The sequence below is a fragment of the Oncorhynchus mykiss genome, chromosome 24 (assembly GCF_057628025.1).
Source record: "Oncorhynchus mykiss isolate SJ-2025 chromosome 24, ASM5762802v1, whole genome shotgun sequence".
Classification (NCBI taxonomy): domain Eukaryota; kingdom Metazoa; phylum Chordata; class Actinopteri; order Salmoniformes; family Salmonidae; genus Oncorhynchus; species Oncorhynchus mykiss.
The window spans coordinates 14242145-14255613 of NC_143045.1; the positions used below are offsets into that span (position 1 = coordinate 14242145).

The 13469-nt window shown below is 44.6% G+C and overlaps 1 protein-coding gene across 1 annotated transcript in view; it reads right to left on the reverse strand.

The window, feature by feature from the left end:
- LOC110503790 (intraflagellar transport protein 80 homolog) overlaps positions 1-5781 on the reverse strand; it is a 77569-nt gene extending 71788 nt beyond the window's left edge. Inside the window, 4 exon segments of the mRNA XM_036961068.2 lie at positions 336-473; positions 628-717; positions 2048-2157; positions 5694-5781. Of these exon segments, the coding sequence (XP_036816963.2) occupies positions 336-473; positions 628-717; positions 2048-2157; positions 5694-5781 (426 nt within the window).
- Positions 5782-13469: the final 7688 nt, after the last annotated feature.

Consider the following 13469-nt stretch of genomic DNA (forward strand, 5'->3'; position numbering starts at 1 on the left):
AATATACCGCTGCGTTGCGTCGTGCCTAAGAACAGCCCTTAACCGTGGTATATTGGCAATATACCACGCCCCCTCGGGCCTCTCTCATTACAAGTCCACTTACTATCAACAGCACTATCAGCACCAACGAACATGTGACAGGGACTAGTGAGGGAGGTATACCGAGAGACTCACACCATGCATTCACCATCTATTTACACACACTAGGGAAGAGACAGAGGACCTCTTACAGAACCAGGTTTGTCACACTGAAACACACACAGTGACAGTACACAGAGGTGTGTGGGGGATTGGCAGAGGACGGGGGTGGGGTGGGGTGTGAGGGGAGCCCTTACCCCGGGCTTGTCACAGAGATGCAGGCTGTTGAAGGAGTCTACTGCGAACACCTCCCCATCCGGAGACCAGGACATGGAGGTCACAGGGTAGTCATGTGACGAGGACGTGTAGAGCAGACGACCATAGCTGTTCCACACCTGAGAGAGAGAGGAGGAGGGAGATGACGGAAGGAGGGGGAGCGAGCGAGAGAGAGGTGGGAGAAGGAACAGGGTCAATTACACAGTGTTGTGACTGTGTGATGCACACATTATAACATAGACAATCATTTTTGGATCACGGGACACACTTGACCTTGTATTTACAGTCCTCTCCACTTGACAGTATCAGGTCATTCGCAGAGTTCCAGTCCGTCTTCAGAATGGTCCCATCATGGGACTTCCACTGGGGAGAGGAATGGATGGAGGGAGCGAGGAACAAGGGAGAGAGGAGAGAGCAGAGAGAGAGCAGATGTTTATCCAAGAGCAGGGATATTCTCCAAACACAACCAATACAATCAGGATCGCACCTCAGTTAACCAGTCCCAGGCTCTGTCCCACACCTGAGAGACAGAGGGAGGGAAAGAAAGAGAGAGAGGGGGGAAGGGGGGGTAGATGGGGAGAAGGGGGGGTAGATTAGGAGAAGGGGAGAGAGGTTGAATGAGAGAGGGGGGAAGGGGGGGTAGATGGGGAGAAGGGGATAGAGGTTGAATGAGAAAGGGGGGCCCAGGTCCATATCAATATACTACCCGCTGGGCTGCAGGCTAATATGACTCTGAGTTTTTTTGTTGTCAAGGACAAGCCGGAGAAGACTGCAGGGAGAGTTCACACACAGGAGACATGATAAAGAAAATACAGGGGAGAGGAGAGGGTTCTTATCAGAAGGAGCATAGAGGACAGAGAGAGAGCTAGAGCTGAAGGTCGAGCGAGGTGCTCTCTCTGACAGCCTCCCAGTCTGCTCTGTGTTAATGTAATAGCGTGGACTTGGCTCTAATTGGAAACAGGGCAGAGCCTTCACAGGTCGCCACGGGGACGAGATCACACACACGACCCCGTCAGAGACCCCATTACATCTCTGTAATACACACACACTAACTAACTCACACACCCCAGCGTTCGCCAAGTGACTTACTGACACATCCTGATGTGCTGCTTATTGTTCAGCATACTGAATGGGACTGGGGAAAATCTTCAGAATAGTTTCCCCTTCAAAAATTCAGGAAAGGTTGGACAGTCACACACGTCAATGCTCATGAGATGTATCGACCAACAGATAACCAGAGGCATGTGCCATAAAAGGAGGACAAGAGGAGTCAACTCAGTCATTATCTCCTTTCTCCTCCTACCATGTGAAGGTTATCACTACAACTCCTGATCTTCACCCCCCCCTGCCTCCCCAAACCCCTCTCCCTCCCACGGGTCTGTCTCTCCCAGAGGGAGCAGGGGGGTGAGGTGAGGGGGTTATAGGAGTTGGGGGATGGGGGGATTGCAGGGGTCACAGAGTTGTGCAGGGGGCTTCTCCATACACAGCCAGCTGTTGCTCTGCTCAGGGGGGGTGAAGGGGTGGTGAGGTGAGAGGGGTGAAGGGGGGAACACTAAACCCTCTGGTGTTTACTCAGGGTCCCAGGCACAATTCAGTGCCAAAAAGAACAATAAACAAATGTACATGAACAAGGAAAATACTCACTGTAGTGCGAGGTCTTCAATCCCCACACACACAGTCACACTTACAGTACCTGTTGGACCTTGGCGCTGGGTTGCAGGGGCCTGATTATCAGCAGTCTGCATGACGTGTACAGGATCCTATCAGAGTCCGGGCTCCAGGCCACCGAGTATACAGGAGACCCTGAGAGAGAGGCACACACACACACACACACACACACACACACACACACACACACACACACACACACACACACACACACACACACACACACACACACACACACACACACACACACACACACACACACACACACACACACCAGGATAGGTGAGGAATCACACTGCTGAGCAATGTTCATGTGATTAAACAATAACTTTTATAATAGTATTTTCATAACACAACCATTAAAAATTATGAAAACTGAAACTTGTTTAAGGCCATTTCACAGTTGCATCTCCTCCTCAAACAGCGTGACATATAATAAAGTAATTCTGTCAGTAGAAGATCCACTAGTTACTTGACTCTGGTTTCATGAAAGCATTGACTAGCTATCACACAGAGTTTGCCTCGAGGCAGTCCTTATCAAATAGGGAGAAGTGCTTGGTATGCCTTACAAACACAGAGACGGAGACACTGCAGTAGCTGGAGGAGATTGCATTTCTAATTTCTACACCACAGCAGTGTCATACTTACTCTGAGGATTCACTTCGTACAGCCTGTAGGAATGGGATTTAGTATGTAAAGCTTGCTTCAATCCTGCAGACCTGGCTATGTGTCACAGCAAGACAGCTGAGCATTAAGAGAAACCTGCCTAAAACGTGTGTGTGTGTGTGTGTGTGTGTGTGTGTGTGAGGGAGAGAGGGAGAGAGAGGCAGGCTGACATTTAACCCTGCTCCAGGTGCTTGCGGTTTCTCACAAATGCTAAGAGGTCACATGATTGCGGGCTGACAATGAGAGACGGCTGAGACTAGTTCTCTCTGCCCCCCCCCCCCCCCCCCCCCCCCCCCCCCCTCTCTCTTTCTCCCCCTCTCCCACACAAATGGGACACGGTTACATCATCGCACTCAAGACTCACAACAATGGCCCCCAGCTGTACCTGTGACTCCTGCAGTGTGTGTGTGTGTGTGTGTGTGTGTGTGTGTGTGTGTGTGTGTGTGTGTGTGTGTCTGCATAAGGGGGAGCAACACCTGCACAGAATGCATCTGCAGTGTGGATGCACCTGTTAGGAGACACCACCAGTTCCTCCATGCGCTCTACAAATCTGTACGTGCAGCAGTGGCTGTGCAGCTCACTCCCTCTCAAGCCTGTCCAGTCAATGCCATGGTTCACAATCACAACAGCACAGACGGACACATTAAACAGAGGACTGAGGGAGAAATAGAGCCCGTTCATTTGGCAGAATGCATCCACTCCACATCAACGCAGAAATGTTGAGAACACTGAAGATATTTCAAATGGCAGAATGAATCAATTAATAAGAGACCCATCTGTATGCGAGTACTGGATAGAGAGATTTATCATTAAGAGTCTTTTTTATAGATTTTAATAAAACTCCACTCCAATAAACCTTTAAAACTTTATGGTGCTTTTAATAAAAATGGAACTGGAGGATTGGCTGCAATTTCAACTGTATCCAGCAGCATTACACCCTAATAGTCCAACACACACACACACACACACACCTCTCCCTCTGCCAGATTGTCATCTTAAATCATCTGGCTGGACTAAATCACTGTTAACACAAAGGCCATCTTTCAGATCATCGCACCGGCCTAGTTTACAGCAGTTTCAAATACACACAGACACACACTGTACGCACACACACAAATCCCGACTGTGGAAGTACATTTGAAAGTCAAAAAATTGTAAGAACATGAGGCATATCCTGGAGTGCTTCAAACTGTATTAGTCTATCTATATGTACGGTGACGACATTATCTAGGTTACTATATAACCTCTGTTCTCAGAGCTGTCTAATGGCAGCGCATCATGCTCCACTTGGGGTCAACCAAAAGCTCAGTTTAAGCAGAGAAACTTTCGTGTCATGGCACAGAGGGAAGGGCTCCCTGAATACACATGAACAGTATTGTACCCGTCTGTGACATGCCTTTTCCCTTTTCATCAGATCCCTTTCTCTCTCTCTCTCTCTCTCATCCAGTGAGGTGCCCTCAAAAGCAGAAGAGGCCTTAATGAACACTGCGGTCTGTATGTGAGAATATAATTGGAGGCTGTGTTGCCTTATGTTTACAAAATGTCCACCAGTGCAGTCTATCTCTCTGTAACTCACGTTGCTGTGTTCATGGGTTTGACCTCATTACAACTGTCCCAGGCCCGGCCCAAGCCACAGCAGCAGCAGGTCCTCTGACTGGGCACACCAGAGTGTGAGAGAACTACCGACGGCTTGAGAAAGCACCAGGGTGACACACTCAGCCCCTATGATTAATAGCATGCATCCTCATTCACACATGGATAGTGAAATAACATCCTAGTTCCAAATTGAGATTTCAAAATTAGTTCAATGATTCATTCAATAAGTACAGTGATTAATTCAGTGAAAGCCAATATCAATATACATGTTGTGTGTAAAAGCACATTCAGTACTTGGACTGGTTCTGTTAGAGAGTAACAGAACCACCTGTAGGTGACTTTACAGACAGGGACATGGCTGATCTGAGTACAGCAATGGTACAGTACAAGACCTGACATGTTAGTGTTAACCACACAGCACCAGCAGGCGTCCACATGCTTTCCCATCCAAAACAGTTTGTGCATATATTATGATGACATTTTGGGATGTTTAAGTTCGATTTGGTCTTCAGCAAGGGTTTTGTCGACTGTTCGTGCGCACAACATTTTTTTCTTGAGGCAAACCGAAGTAGGTAGACGAAGTCTATGCCCTGTTGATAGGTCAACAGTAGCGATTCTTCAATTAAGTATTTGTTGTCATTTGTTTTCATGCAAATCTTTTCACTTGAGAAATACTGCACCAAACATCTTAGTTAGATGTAAAATTGCACGACTAAAATGTCCTTGGAATATACGTCAAAATAATTACAGATTTCTTGAGTTATCGTGGGATTAATTCTGACTATTTTGAGGAAGTGTATACTGGCTATGGCATATGAAGAAGGACAAACAGAACTATTGCCGCAAAGGTATTTTAAGGGAGTATGCGAGCACAGTTGTTCAGTTCGACTAGGCGCCAGCTGAACCGAAGCATGCTGACAACACCGGGCTGGAAGATTAGCATACACACACACACACGCTCACATACACCTCTTCACACAGAGAGAGTGCAATGCTGGCTCTACACTGTGGAGCAACTGCACCACAAAAACTACAGGGCCCCATTCTGACAAAACAGGAAATTGTTAAAAGGGACAATATTTGTGGCTGCATTTGTTTCAAAACAAAGTGTGGCTATGCACTACGAGTCTGCTGCACTCCAAATTTGTTTTGAAATACAGTCATTTCTGAGCTGAGTGTTTGAAAGGATAGTTTGCAACTTTTTTTCCTAGTAATCTTACCTGGCCAAGGTGGACCTCAGCATGCCACTCTTAGACCAGATCTTGACGTGGCCCGTCCTCCCCAGCTGAGGAAACAACATCAACAATCTAAGTTACAACCTGCGGCAGTTATAACAAACTTGTTACTGAGCAGCGTATTACATTTTAGTGTTCTTGTTGTGTGTGTTTATTACCCTGTGTCCCCCTCACCTGTGATGAGAGCGGTCCCGTCGTAGTACCATCTCCTGGCTAACACAGCTCCTTTGTGGGCCTCCACACTCTTCTCAATAAGGCCCATCTTAAGAGGCCAGGTGGAGCTTACCTACAGACGGACAACAGAACCGACAGGTAGAAGACAGGTACAGTCCATTAGATATGAAGGAAATATACTGTCTAAACGGTCTCTCCATTTCTAAATCTCACTTGAGAGGCAACAAACAGTCAAAAGGCATGATAAAAGCATATGGCATGATGTGAGGAGAGTTAATAAATACAAAAGACCAGGAATATAGGCACTCGGCCTCACACATAAACAAACTGAGATAAACATACAGAATTGTAACCCATAGAGTCAGGTTCCAATACATAATGCCTTTTGTTCCACTGTCCTGGTTGGTAGCTACCTCCCGAAGACACGTTTTTTTTTACACAAGACGGAAGAATGAAAGCAAAGTCTCTCTGCTGCTTAAATGAAACAGTTTCCTATCTGCTAGAGACGGGGAGCGATCAGGCATGGAGACAGTTATCAAAGACACTAGCCTACCATATACTTTGTGGCGGTGAGTATTAAAAAATACAGAGTGTTCTATGTAATTTCTGGTTGCCTAAAACTGCAAATCAGCATGATGCTTCTCTCTCCAGTTTCTATATTTGGATGTCCTAACAAATGTGAATGTCGCCGACCCAGAAAAACAGGTAGTGTGTATACGACCACGCTGTATTAAAAGGACGCTCAGAATTATAAAAGCCTTTTAAAAATGTCAATTCTATTAAAGACCCGACTGTTAAACACCACATTCAAGCTGCTCCCAGAATTTGCTCTGTCTGTCAGTACTATGAACCAAAACCATTTTTGACATATCGCCTCAGACAGAGGCCCACGCACCAAATGAGGTTGGAGAAAGCCACAAAAGTTACTATAGATTTTCCCCACCCACCAAAGCTATACATCTGTGGTTTCTATTTAACCATTTCATAGCAATGTGAAGTTTCACTGACATTAAAAACAGAAACCAGAAAAATGTGCCGTTACAAGCTGCAGTGGAGCATTTTGCCAATCCACCCCAACATGTTGAGGTTGCTGTGCATTAGGATATAGGACTATTACGCCAAAAACATATACACTGCCTCTCCATAGAGGAGACCAATGACTTGCTCTAAAAAGTAGTCGATTGTGACAATATTACCTATATGATGACTATAATCATTCTGTACCAGAAAGACAGATGCAAACATTTTCATGACTCCATGGTCTGCCAGGGAAAATTGTTGCTTCAGTTTGTGGGTGTTTATGCAACCCTACACTGCCATTATCATTGTGACCACACGTCGCCTGCCATCGCCGCACATCTCCACTCTGTGTGTTTAGAGCTGATGTAGACAGAGCCCTCTGCAAGGAATCAGGTTTGAGGACTTAGCGAGGTAACTTTTGTCATCTCTGAGTTCAACTTGGGATAACCGGTACCACGAAGGTGGCTCACCATTTAGCCAGGTACATTTCTATGACAATGAATCCTTCAGAACTAACCTAATCCGAGCAGGCTAACTCAGGGCTAACTCCATTTATCCTGAATGAAGTGTCTGAGCCATGAGTTGAGGACCAATGAAATCAGATACCATCCCTCTTGCAAAGATTGTGTCATCATCCTCTTCATCTGAGGAAGACGGCAGATCAAATATTTTATTCAAATGTTTTTTTGCGTGTAAAAAAGTAATGTTAAAATATATATCGCATTACACATTTAGTAGACAGCATTTGCTTTCCAAACTGTACATTTTTCCCGTGATTGCAAGAAGGCAAACCGACAGCCGCAACCAACCATAGACATACAGTATAATGCATAGATGGCAGTTCCCATTCAAGTCAAGACAGGCAGCCATTGTTAGTGTACCCATGAGTTTAACAGTCAAATTGCCAGGGTTAGAGACTCCCAAACCCTTCTATGGATTATAAATACGGTGACTTCAGAAAGTATTCAGACCCCTTTACTTTTTCCACATTTTGTTACGTTACAGCCTTATTCTAAAATGGATTAAATAAAACTACTTCCTCATCAATCTATACACAATACCCAATAATGACAAAGCGAAAACACGTTTTTAGAAATGTTTGCAAATTTATTAAAAACAAAAAACAGAAATACCTTACATACATAAGTATTCAGATCCTTCGCTATGAGACTCGAAATTGAGCCCAGGTGCATCCTGTTTCCAGTGATCATCCTTGAGATGTTTCTACAACTTGATTTAGTCCACCTGTGGTAAATTCAATTGATTGGATATGATTTGGAAAGGCACACATCTGTCTATATAAGGTCGCACAGTTGACAGTGCATGTCAGAGCAAGAACCGAGCAATGAGGTCGAAGGAATTGTCCGTAGACATCCGAGACAGGATTGTGTCGAGGCACAGATCTGGGGACTCTTCCTAGAGCTGGCCGCCACGCCAAACTGAGCAATCGGGGGACAAGGGCCTTGTGAGTGAGGTGACCAAGAAGCCAATGGTCACTCTGACAGAGCTCTAGAGTTCCTCTGTGGAGATGGGAGAACCTTCCAGAAGGTCAACCATCTCTGCAGCACACCACCAATCAGGCCTTTATGGTAGAGTGGCCAGACGGAACCTGCTCCTCAGTAAAAAGCACATGACAGCCCACTTGTAGTTTGCCAAAAGGCACCTAAAGAACTCTGACCATGAGAAACAAGATTCTCTGGTCTGATAAAACCAAGACAACTCTTTGGCCTGAATGCCAAGCGTCACTGGCACCATCCTTACGGTGAAACATGTTGGTGGCAGCATTATGCTGTGGGGGGGATGTTTTTCAGCGGCAGGGACTGGGAGACTAGTCAGGATCGAGGCAAAGATGAACGGAGCAAAGTACAGAGAGACCCTTGATGAAAACCTGCTCCAGAGTGCTCAGGACCTCAGACTGGGACGAAGGTTCACCAACAAACGACCCTAGGCACACAGCCAAGACAAATCAGGAGTAGCTTCGGTACAAGTCTCTGAATGTCCTTGAGTGGCCCAGCCAGAGCCTGGACTTGAACCCGATCGAACATCTCTGGAGAGACCTGAAAATAGCTGTGCAGCAACGCTCCCCATCCAACCTGACAGAGCTTGAGAGGATATGCAGAGAAGAATGAGAGAAACTCCCCGAATACGGGTGTGCCAAGCTTATAGCATCATACCCAATAAGACTCAAGGCTGTAATCGCTGCCAAAGGTGCTTCAACAAAGTACTGAGTAAAGGGTCTGAATACTTATGTACAGTCGTGGCCAAATGTTTTGAGAATGACACAAATATTAATTTTCACAAAGTTTGCTGCTTCAGTGTGTTTAGATATTTTTGTCAGATGTTACTATGGAATACTGAAGTATAATTACAAGCATTTCATAAGTGTCAATGGCTTTTATTGACAATTACATGAAGTTGATGCAAAGAGTCAATATTTGCAGTGTTGACCCTTCTTTTTCCTCTGCAATCCGCCCTGGCATGCTGTCAATTAACCTCTGGCAGCCCATTCTTGCATAATCAATGCTTGGAGTTTGTCAGAATTTGTGGGGTTTTGTTTGTCCACCCGCCTCTTGAGGATTGACCACAAGTTCTCAATGGGATTTTCCTGGCCATGGACCCAAAATATCGATGTTTTATTCTCTGAGCCACTTAGTTATCACTTTTGCCTTATGGCAAGGTGCTCCATCATGCTGGAAAAGGCATTGTTCGTCACCAAACTGTTCCTGGATGGTTGGGAAAAATTGCTCTCAGAGGATGTGTTGGTACCATTCTTTATTCGTGGCTGTGTTCTTAGGCAAAATTGTGAGTGAGCCCACTCCCTTGGCTGAGAAGCAACCCCACACATGAATGGTCTCAGGATGCTTTACTGTTGGCATGACACAGGGCTGATGGTAGCGCTCACCTTGTCTTCTCCGGACAAGCTTTTTTCCGGATGTCCCAAACAATCAGAAAGGGGATTCATCAGAGAAACTGACTTTACCCCAGTCCTCAGCAGTCCAATCCCTGTACCTTTTGCAGAATATCAGTCTGTCCCTGATGTTTTTCCTGGAGAGAAGTGGCTTCTTTGCTGCCCTTCTTGACACCAGGCCATCCTTCAAAAGTCTTCGCCTCACTGTGCATGCAGATGCACTCACACCTGCCTGCTGCCATTCCTGAGCAAGCTCTGTATTGGTGGTGCCCCGATCCCGCAGCTGAATCAACTTTAGGAGACGATCTTTGCGCTTGCTGGACTTCTTCACAACAATTGAACCGCTCTCCCTGAAGTTCTTGATGACCCGATAAATGGTTGATTTAGGTGCAATCTTACTGACAGCAATATCCTTGCCTGTGAAGCCCTTTTTGTGCAAAGCAATGATGACGGCACATGTTTCCTTGCAGGTAACCATGGTTGACAGAGGAAGAACTGATTCCAAGCACCACCCTCCTTTTGAAGCTTCCAGTCTGTTATTCGAACTCAATCAGCATGACAGAGTGATCTCCAGCCTTGTCCTCGTCAACACTCACACCTGTGTTAACGAGAGAATCACTGACATGATATCAGCTGGTCCTTTTGTGGCAGGGCTGAAATGCAGTGGAAATGTTTTCTTGGGATTCAGTTCATTTGCATGGCAAAGAGGGACTTTGCAATTAATTACAATTCATCTGATCACTCTTCATAACATTCTGGAGTATATGCAAATTGCCATCATACAAACTGAGGCAGCAGACTTTGTGAAAATTAATATTTGTGTCATTCTCAAAACTTTTGGCCATGACTGTAAATATAATATTTCAGTTTTAAATGTAATAAATGAGCAAACACCAAATCCGACATTAACGATAAGTAATAAAATAAAAATGGCACTACTAAAAAGCTATTTCACACCATAGCCTGCTGAATTTTCAAGATATATTTTCTTTCATTTTGATTTCGACACAAATTTAAATGTGTCACTGACTCGCCCATGGATTGATGTTTCAACATTGTTTCAAAGAGCTTGACGTTTGAGTAACCACGTGCGACATACCTGTTCCGAGTCAGCGGCAGGCAGATGAGCAATATCCACAATATCCACCTTCATAGTACGGCTGAAGCCTGACCTGGAATGTGCAGCTAACTGAAGATGGCTAGCTTTATAAAAGCCTGAGTAGATCTAACTTGCTTCGTAGTATACCACTTAACACCTGGACACACAAAGAGCTTGTCAACCAGAGACATTTCACACAAACCATGCAGTTATGTACCTTGGGACTCATATCCTCTTTCACCTACCTAATTCAATATCAATTTGTCTTGTTGAATAATGTGAGAAAGTATCAGTTTTAAAATTCAACATTTACAGTGCCTTGCGAAAGTATTCGGCCCCCTTGAACTTCGCGACCTTTTGCCACATTTCAGGCTTCAAACATAAAGATATAAAACTGTATTTTTTTGTGAAGAATCAACAACAAGTGGGACACAATCATGAAGTGGAATGACATTTATTGGATATTTCAAACTTTTTTAACAAATCAAAAACTGAAAAATTGGGCGTGCAAAATTATTCAGCCCCTTTACTTTCAGTGCAGAAAACTCTCTCCAGAAGTTCAGTGAGGATCTCTGAATGATCCAATGTTGACCTAAATGACTAATGATGATAAATACAATCCACCTGTGTGTAATCAAGTCTCCGTATAAATGCACCTGCACTGTGATAGTCTCAGAGGTCCGTTAAAAGCGCAGAGAGCATCATGAAGAACAAGGAACACACCAGGCAGGTCCGAGATACTGTTGTGAAGAAGTTTAAAGCTGGATTTGGATACAAAAAGATTTCCCAAGCTTTAAACATCCCAAGGAGCACTGTGCAAGCGATAATATTGAAATGGAAGGAGTATCAGACCACTGCAAATCTACCAAGACCTGGCCGTCCCTCTAAACTTTCAGCTCATACAAGGAGAAGACTGATCAGAGATGCAGCCAAGAGGCCCATGATCACTCTGGATGAACTGCAGAGATCTACAGCTGAGGTGGGAGACTCTGTCCATAGGACAACAATCAGTCGTATATTGCACAAATCTGGCCTTTATGGAAGAGTGGCAAGAAGAAAGCCATTTCTTAAAGATATCCATAAAAAGTGTTGTTTAAAGTTTGCCACAAGCCACCTGGGAGACACACCAAACATGTGGAAGAAGGTGCTCTGGTCAGATGAAACCAAAATTGAACTTTTTGGCAACAATGCAAAACGTTATGTTTGGCGTAAAAGCAACACAGCTCATCACCCTGAATACACCATCCCCACCGTCAAACATGGTGGTGGCAGCATCATGGTTTGGGCCTGCTTTTCTTCAGCAGGGACAGGGAAGATGGTTAAAATTGATGGGAAGATGGATGGAGCCAAATACAGGACCATTCTGGAAGAAAACCTGATGGAGTCTGCAAAAGACCTGAGACTGGGACGGAGATTTGTCTTCCAACAAGACAATGATCCAAAACATAAAGCAAAATATACAATGGAATGGTTCAAAAATAAACATATCCAGGTGTTAGAATGGCCAAGTCAAAGTCCAGACCTGAATCCAATCGAGAATCTGTGGAAAGAACTGAAAACTGCTGTTCACAAATGCTCTCCATCCAACCTCACTGAGCTCGGGCTGTTTTGTAAGGAGGAATGGAAAAAAAATTCAGTCTCTCGATGTGCAAAACTGATAGAGACATACCCCAAGCAACTTACAGCTGTAATCGCAGCAAAAGGTGGCGCTACAAAGTATTAACTTAAGGGGGCTGAATAATTTTGCACGCCCACTTTTTCAGTTTTTGATTTGTTAAAAAAGTTTGAAATATCCAATAAATGTCGTTCCACTTCATGATTGTGTCCCACTTGTTGTTGATTCTTCACAAAAAAATACAGTTTTATATCTTTGTGTTTGAAGCCTGAAATGTGGCAAAAGGTCGCAAAGTTCAAGGGGGCCGAATACTTTCGCAAGGCACTGTATTTTCTATGTTAACGGTGCCATAAACATGTTTCAGATAGCACTTTTTGGTTATCAAAATCTCTTACGAGAAAATCATTATTGGTAACTTGCTGTCAGTACTGGTGAGCACAAAGATCTCGGCCTGGGCCTGCTTCTTGCCTCCCACCGTCTTGGGGAACCAGTGCAGGTCAATGGGGAAGAGGTCCTCCTGCACCTTCACCACCAGGCTGATCTCACTGGTCAGCAGGTTCTATCTTTGGATCTGGTGGTCCTCACTGCAGGAGTACAACTCGTCTGTAGTGGTCCAGCCCACACAGCTCACAAGCTCTTTGTGTGTCCAGGTGTTAAGAATGACAATGGTAATGTGGAAATAGATCAGTGGTTGCTGCAACATATCTCATCTTAATTACTTGAACCAGGTGTGTTCGCGTTAATCTGGTACAAACGTTTTCACACCCTGTAGACTAACTCTTCGGGTCCAGGTTTGGTGGCCGCATTAGACTCAAACACAGTGGTTGCTTTCAGCCGAATTAATGAACACAGATCCTGTATTCACCTTTCTTTGTATTGAGGTAGGTGAGATCCACACACAGATGTGATCACAAATAGCACATAGAACATCTTTTCATCTCCATATTGGTTACAAAAAGCATGCCTTTAGTAAAAAGGTTCCAGTCAGACTTGGGTTCAAACACTATTTGAAATCTATACTTTATCTGTGCTTGATTGAGCTTAGTGGGCTTAATGAACCATTAGAATAGTCCCAAAACTGCAAACCTGGGGCAGGGTAGAGCAAACACTACAAATATTTGAACGCTTTCAAAT